This window comes from Bos indicus x Bos taurus, chromosome 1 (assembly GCF_003369695.1).
Source record: "Bos indicus x Bos taurus breed Angus x Brahman F1 hybrid chromosome 1, Bos_hybrid_MaternalHap_v2.0, whole genome shotgun sequence".
NCBI classification, from domain to species: Eukaryota; Metazoa; Chordata; class Mammalia; order Artiodactyla; family Bovidae; genus Bos; species Bos indicus x Bos taurus.
Genome location: NC_040076.1, coordinates 116,438,361 through 116,446,489, shown reverse-complemented (window position 1 = coordinate 116,446,489; position 8,129 = coordinate 116,438,361). Strand labels below are relative to the sequence as shown.

The window sequence follows — 8,129 nt, the reverse complement described above, 5'->3', positions numbered from 1 at the left end:
ACGGGGACAGCGACCTTAACAGAGGTCGAGGCGGACTGCCAGCTCGCGCTGGGAGAGGGGTCCTGGGGGCACCCCCTCCCTCGCCCAGATTCACCCCAGGGCCAGCCCCAGCGCCCGGGCCCGCGGGCTGCGCGCTCTGCGGCTGCGAAAACCCGGAGAGGCGGATCGGAGCGCGCTCGCAGCCAACTCCTCCGCGGTCCGGCAGCCGAGCTGGGCATGCTCAGTGTGGCCGCCGCGCCGCCGTCCGCCAACTCGGAAGCTCGCGCTCCTCGGCCGTGGGGGCGAGAACGCCGGCGGCGGCGAGCCGGCGTCGTCCGCCGCCCCCAGACTGTGGCAAACTTCGCGGCGTCCCCGGAGCTCGTTCGGGCGAGTCTGATACCTTACAAACCAGATCAAATCCAGTCCCCCCTCTCTCCCGCCGCCCCCCATCCCAACCCGAATCATGGAGGCTGCGGCCGCCGAAGTGCCGCCGCTGCCGGCAGCCCCTGCCCACTAGCCGGGGACCAACAGGTAAACTGTCGGAGGCGGGGGGTTGGTGGGGGGAGGAGCTGCGGTCCGGGTGAGGGTTGGGGGCGGCGGGCTGGAGGAGCCCGAGACGCCCACGGGCTCGCTGCTCCCTTCGACGCTCGCTGCCAACCCTCTTCGCGCCCCCTTCCTTCCCCAGCCCCTGGAGGGGCAGCAAAGGGTTAAGTCGGCCCCGAGCCACCGTGAGCACGGCCCCCTCCAGCCGCCGCGACCGCCAGCAGCGCTGCTCGGCGCCTGCCCGGAGCCGCCGAGGGCACCGGAGCCGCGGATGCGCCACCGGAGCCCGGCGGGCGTCTAGGAGGCACAGGGTGCTTCCCCACCGTCCGAATGCCTGTCCCTCCCCAACCCCCCTCCAGGCCAGTCTCCCTCCCAGCCGGGTCCGCGCCCAGGTGGCGGGGTCTGCGGGGCTCGTGGCGAGCGGGGGAAGGGTCCCTGTCTTAGAAGGAGGGGCGGGGGCGGGCTGCTTCTCAGTCTCTTCTCGGGTTAGGCGGGCCACCCTCGCCTAGGGCGAGCACTTGAGCCACCTGCCTGGGGCGCCAAGAAAAGTTTTTTTTTTCCCCTTCCCCCGTGCCCCTCCCCCACCCCCACCCTGCGCCCGGCAGGGGTGGGTTTGGGTCCATTGGTGAAAAAAGTCACACGTTCCCATCAGCTGCTCCTCCCCCCTGGGGACCGGGTGGCGGGGTGCGGGGAGAGGGGGCGGGTGGAAAGGGAGGTCGGCGCCGCCGAAGACCCCGGCGGACCTCCAGTCTCTCGGGCGGCGGTGCGTCCCGGGGGCTCCAGCGCAGCGGGGTGCCCGCCGAAGTCTGCCCCCATCAGTGCGTGTGTGCGTGCCGGGCAGCGGCAGCATCCAACCTGCTTTATTCCTGCCTGCAGCGCCACAGCGAGTGAGCGAGCAAGGAGGGGGGAGAGGGAGTCTGTCTGCAAAGTGCTGCTCCCTGGTGCTCAGAGGCGGCTGCTCCAGCTCCAACTCTCATTCATTTCGCCGGTTAACATGAGAGATCATGGCCGCCTTCGGGCTTCTCAGCTATGAGCAGAGACCGCTGAAACGCCCCCGGCTCGGGCCGCCAGATGTCTACCCGCAGGACCCCAAGCAGAAGGAGGTAAGGGCGCCGGCGGCCTCCCCGGCAATCGGGGCTGCGCTCCGCAGCGCTGACCCAGGGCCAAGTTGGCCCAGTGGGCATCGCCGGCGCTGCGGGGGAAGGGTCTGCGGAGAGGGACTGGCGGCGGGGGCTGGACCGGGGGGGAGGTGCTGGGGGGACCCCTGGGGGCGGAGACCGAGCAGCTGTCAGGCCCCGCGCTCCCCTGGGGCGCTCGCTCTCCCGGTGCCGGGTCGCTTCCCGGTTACCGGGCCTTGCGCGGCGCAGCCGGGCGCTTCACCCGGTTCTTCCTTGCGGAAACCCTTTTGCTCCCTCTCCCCCGCCTCTGCCTGCCTTATTTTTCTCCCCGCCGCTTCGGTAAATCCTCGTAAACTTTTTGAAAAATGTTGGAATGCAGTGCCTCCGACACAGGTCTTGGGTTTTGCGCCAGCTAAGCAGGGACGGGGGTGGGGTGGGTTGGGGAAGACCTTTTCTGTTCAAATTTTCCACTTTGGAGTGGAAGTTGGTTTTGTCCAGGTGATGAATATTTAGCTGTTTGAAAGTACTTTTGTCTCCCCTCTTCCCTTTAAAAATCAATTTAACAGGGAAACACTGATTTTCTTCCCCAGAGGCGATTGGCTTAATTGCTGGAGGCTGTTTTGTGTATGTAAAAGCAGTCAGGTTACCTTGGAAGGGAATGGGTCCCCGGGTTGCTTGTTTCTTTGAGTGAAATTAATTAGAGAAACCTTCACTCTTGAACTAGCCTCAGTGGCCAGAGTAACCATGGCATTTTGTAGTCATGTATATGTTTGTTAGTAGTTAACAAGTAATTATGTAACAACTCTCCAGTTATAATGATCATCCCTGGCTACACAGTTTGCCCAGGGATTTGCCTTTTTTTTTTTCTTTTTTAAGATCACCTGCTACTCAGCTGTGCTTTGAGTTTGCCAGCTGCAGGCCACCCATCCTCTGTTTTCTTCAGCTAAACATGAAGAGAGCACATTTCAGAACTTCTCTTGCTGGGAACTTAAAAAGCTTCTATTAAAAGTTTACAGGGCCACCAATATCATAATAGCTCTCATCCTCTGGAGAAGGGTACAACAGAGGATGAGATGGTTGGATGGCATCACCCACTCGAGGGACATGAGTTTGAGCAAGCTCCAGGAGTTGGTGATGGATAGAGAAGCCTGGCATACAGCAGCCCATGGGATGGCAGAGTTGGACACGACTGAGTGACTGAACTGAATATCACAGAAAGGGCTTTGTAAAGAAGCCGAGGAGGGTCCTTAAGACTTCCCTTTTGATAAATGTATCTGTTTCAATAATAGAGGAAGAATGCTTGTTCTGGTTAAACTGTTCTGTTGATAATGTTTCACAAGGATAAGGAGTGACAACTCCTTTTAGAGGTTTAGTATGTTAAAGGTGGAGTAATTCGGATAGAAGCTGGGAAGGTTTGACAGGTGGTTCTCACTGGAGGCTTAACTGGAGGACAGGAGTTTGATGAGATTTTGCAGATTTTTCCCACCCATCTCTCCCTGCTACTCCTACCCAGAAAAAAGTTCAGTGTTACAGATGAAATAACAAACACTAACAACTGGGTGTAAAGGAAGTTAATAACAAGCGTTTGTGGCAGAGGATTATTAAAGTTTTGCTGGGGGTCAGGGACACTGGCTGATATTCATTATCATGTAATTAATGCCTCATCACATCTTACCAGAGGGCAGCATAATTGATAGCATCTCCCCAGTTAAGAGGCTTCTCAGATGGTGCAGTGGTAAAGAACCTGCTTGCCAGTGCAGGAGATGTAAGAGAGATGCAGGTTCGATCCCTGGATCCGGAAGATCTCCTGGAGAAGGAAATGGCAACCCACTCCAGTATTCTTGCCTGGAAAATCCCGCATGGACAGAGGAGCCTGGCAGGCTACACAGTCTGTAGGGTCGCAAAGAGTGCAAAATGACTGAGCAGTTGAACACACACAAACACATCCTTCCTCCCCTTGTTTTCTTGTTAAGGAATGGGGAACCTGGGATGCCTTGTGGGACTATTTAACATTTATTCCTTAGGTCAACCCTCATTCAGAATTGGGGCCTCTCTGATTCTGGAAAAAATTGATTTTGGATTTTAGGGTCTCATGATAGTTCATGGAACTCTAAAACTAGCAGTGACCTGAAAGCTCACTTTTTAGAACTTCCTTTTGACAAAGTGAGGCCCAGGAGAGGTTACCTGACTCTAGGTGTGTGGTTAAGGGTTAAGCAGAGGAGTTGGACCAGCAAAAACGGTGTCTTCTGTCAAGACCAATACTGTGTTAAGGGTGATTTATGCTAAATTGAGTTGTTCTAATGTTATTCCCTTTCCCCGGAGGCAACCAACATTTTATCTCTCTGGAGCAGAGTCAGAGTTATGTGGGGCTGTAGCCAAATTTGAATACAATATGGAACAGGTGCCTGGCTGTTCTGGGGCGGGGCTGTGGTGAGCAGTGTTTCACAAGCCTCGATTATTTATGCATTGCCTCAAGAGTTCCCTCTTCTCCATCACCTGTACTTCCAATTTTTTCTTTTCCTTTTAGGAAATGTCTTCTGTTTCTTAAGCAGTAATTCACAAGACATCATGGATTTGATGTGATATATAAAAATTCATATGAAATCATGTCTATATCATTTAAAATTTTTATTTACTTGATATTACATATGATTATTTGTCCTGAAACAAGACCATAAATATTAAAACTTTAAAAAGTTCAGTGGAAACCATTGGTGTAGTCCATCAGAGAGACTTGCCCCAGATTGTGGGAAATGCTGACTTTAATGGAAGTGTGAGGTTCCAATAGGCAGACTGGATTTGGATTCTGGTTCACCCTCTTTGCAGTTGTGTGGCCTGGGGCAAGTTGTGTGACTCCTCATTTGTAAATTAGTATAATTGTGCTGTTCAGAAAATTTTAAGCACTCTGGTTCTAAACCTATTACGTTTTTGTGAGGAAAAACCCACCTCTTGGTAAAGCTATTCTTATTACTGTAACTGCAGCTTTTATTTTAGTTAACTGGTGCTAATAGTGTTCTGGAAACTAGTTCCCAGGGGACGGGATGGAAACTTGCAAGAAGACCTCCTGCAGAGAAGTGTGGGGGAGGGGTGAGGTGGGACCTGGAAGCTTTAACTTGCTTGATCAATTGATTCTATTCATTTGAGAGCTTACTGTGCCTCAGTGCTCCACATGACTTGAGTATATCTTGTGTTACAATACTATATCCTCTGTCCTCAAGCCTTGAAAACAGGGCCTTAGAAAACTGCAAGGGCTCCTTGATTCCTCCCCCTCCTCTCTCACACCCGCCCAACTTGTCCAGTCCCAACTAAGTTTCCAGTCCACCTGCTGCTCTCCAGTTTCACCAATACGCTTGACTTCTTTTCTGCTTCAGGCTGACTCTTCTCTGCCCTAGGGCTCCTACACGTGCCACCTGGATCCCATCTGCCTTTCCACCCTCACTGCACCATTCCACCTCGCTCTTCTCACCCAAGCCTGTGGTTAGGAGGGTCAGCTTTGGAGCCAGTGTGCTTGGGTTTGAATCCCGGCTCTGCTGTTCACAATACTTCCTTATGCTCTCCGTGCCTCAGTGTCCCCTCTTGCAGATTGGGAGTGAGAATACTTCCTTCTTTGTAGGACCGTTGAACGATTATATAGATAATATACATAAAACACTGAGACCAGAGTAAGGCATGGTTTCAGCACCCAAATGTTTGTTGTTCTAAACTCCCGTTGGCCTGCTTCTTCATCGTTCAGGTCTCAGCCCAGCAACCTCCTCAGAGGCCTGTCTAGTATAAGTATGTAGTTTGTAATTATGTATTTATTTGTGTGTTGCCCCCTGCCCCCGGTGGATCAGTTTCCCCAGGGCAGGGACCAGAGCCGCTTAGGAATCACGGAAGTACCCGGCGCCTCCTGCAGTTAGTTCTAGGATGCCCAGGGCATAGGTACTTGCAGGAATGTAGGCATGAAGTGGGAATGAATGAAGAGAAATCTGGTAACTGAGGGGTGGGGTGTTAGGGAAAGTCTAGGTTAAAGCAGCTTCCTTGCCATCTACTTTGGAGGCTACAAGGCTGAAAGCAGAGGGAAACTGTAGAATTATGAAGGAAGAGGAGTTTTTACTTCTGGGGTAGAAGAGGCCTAAACAACTGAATAGTAGTAAATGTTTTTAGGAAATCAAATTAGTTAGAAAAATAGGTTGGGGCATCAGTGAGATTTCTAGGCATCAGAAGCCATAGAAGCCCACCAGCAGGGTCCTGGAGGATGATGGCCTGGTGTGCAGGGACATGGGCTGCCCAGGGACAATTGGAGCGAGGTTTGGAAAGGGGTAGGGTGGGAATGGCTGCGTGGGGATAACGTGTCAAACTTGGCACACCTGTAGGGCTTGTTAAAAACAGGCGGCTGGGTTTTTTTAGATTGAGTAGGGCTGAGAGGGGGGGCTCCACCTCATTTGCATTGCTAACGAGATCAAGGTGATTGAGCAGCTGGTCCAGGTCACTTTGAGGCACTGACCTAGAGAGGTGGTGGCATCCAGTTCTGCAGGGGCTGGAGAGCATTTTCCATTGCAGGCAGGGCAGGATTAGATAGCTGTCAATATATGAGGCTGAGGTTGCAGTAGTTTAGTCTCACAGCTCATCCAAGGCATGGTAGGCTTTCCCCAGAAGGTGTCCCCTCAGCTCTAAGGGAATGAGATGTCTTAGGCCCTTCCAGTATCTTTCCATCACACTTGGAATAAAACTCAAACTCCTTACCAAGTTATGCCTTCAAGGCCCTACCAATCTGTCCTTGCTCACTTCCACAGCCACTGCCTGTAGTTGGACCCCCTGGCTCTGCCTCCTGGCCGTATCGCTTACTGCCTCTTTGGCTCAGATCTGACCTGTGGAATGGGATTCTCACCTGTTCCTACAGATAAGATTTGACCAGTCCTGGCACACAGATGTCGCTCAATACAGGTCAGCTACTGTTAGTATGACCCTTCCCTCATTAAATGATCCCAGGGCTTCCTTGTCCTTAGAATAACACACACAGGACTCTGCCCTTGGAGGGCTGGCTCCTTCGTGACTTGCTTAGCCTCCTCCAGGCTGTGTGGTGGGACCACCTCTCTCCTCACACGCCCAGCTCCTTGTGTCTGCATTCTTGTCCCTCGTTGCTCCTGTGGTCATGTCTCTTGTCATTTACTTACAGAGAATCCCGGGCAAGGAGGCCTTCCTGTGGCCCATCTTTTCTCATCCTTGTTAGTTCATTGTTTTGTGTTAATTTTTTTTTTTTTTTTATAATTTTACTTATTTTTATTTTTGGCTGTGCTGGGTCTTTGTTGCTGCGCAGACTTTTCTCTAGTTGCGGTGAGTGGTGAGTGGTGAGTGGTGGATATTCTAGTTGCGGTGCGCAGGCTTCTCATTGCTGTGGTGTCTGCTGTTGTGAAGCACGGGCTCTAGGGTGCTTGGGCTTCAGGAGTTGCGCTCCCTGGCTCTAGAGCACAGGCTCTGTAGTTGTGGACCAGGGATTGAACTCGTGTCTCCTGCTTTGGCAGGCGGATTCTCTTCCACTGAGCCACCAGGGAAGCCCCTGTTAATACATTTTGTACTGCTTGTCACTGTCTGAAATTCCATTATTAGGGTCCGTATCCTCTCCCTTTTCTTCCTTCCACACTAGGATGTCAGCTGCATGGGAGCAGGGGCTTGTTGTCAGTGGTGTTCACGCTGGGATGAGACTAGGTGCTCAGTAAATAGTTCTCGAGGAAATGAATAAAACGCAGAAAGAACTCTTAATGAGCAATTGTGAGTATTTATAACCTGACTGTCCCAGTGCTTGTTTTATTTTGGTAACGCCTATTTTCTTGTTAGCATCTAAAACCCTTAAAACATTAAATGCTTATTTTAGCCACAGCTGGGGAGGTTGAGGGGAGGGGAGGGAAAATTTGTTTCTCAACGATCTTTCAGAGGGGGGATGTTGATGAAATTGTTCTCAAGGAGAGACAGGTTGACCAGTTCCCCGGGGGGAATAAAAGGCAGTGATGGTTAAAGAGAAAACTTAGCTCTGAGATGAATTGACTGGCCCCAGGGCCCCATGATGGAGAAGGAAATGGCAACCCACTCCAGTATTCTTGCCTGGGAAATTCCATGGACAGAGGAGCGTGGTGGGCTACAGTTTACGGGGTCACAGGTGTTGAACATGACTTAGCGACATAAACCACCACTGCCAGGGCCCCATCATTTACCTCCCTCAATACCAGTGTTTGGGAGGGACGTCTATATTTAACTTATGCGGAGATTCTGGCCTGAGACCCTTAGGCCAGAACCAATGTAAGAAGCACTGGGTCACATTTTCCTGCTTCTCACAGGAGTGTTGCCACCCACATTTCACGGCAAAGGAACTCAAGCGGTTGTCATTTCTCAGGGGCTGCCATCGCCTGAAGGAGCATTGTCAAAGATGCTCCTTAAAAATGCTGCCATAATGCCCTGCCTCCACTCCAGACCTGCTGAGTCAGAATTTCTGGGAAGGAGATTGAGGAATTT

General features: G+C 52.2%; 1 protein-coding gene across 2 annotated transcripts in view; it reads left to right on the top strand.

The window, feature by feature from the left end:
- The first annotated feature begins 224 nt into the window (after positions 1-224).
- The window catches only part of MED12L (mediator complex subunit 12 like), a 368,061-nt gene continuing 360,156 nt past the window's right edge, over positions 225-8,129 (top strand). Inside the window, exons 1-2 of one of the 2 annotated variants that reach the window (XM_027543477.1) lie at positions 225-510; positions 1,399-1,625. In XM_027543477.1, coding sequence (XP_027399278.1) covers positions 1,527-1,625 — 99 coding nt within the window. In that variant the 5' untranslated portion in view covers positions 225-510; positions 1,399-1,526. The remainder of the gene's footprint in view (positions 511-1,398; positions 1,626-8,129) is intronic. The other variant, XM_027543482.1, reaches the window with a different exon arrangement.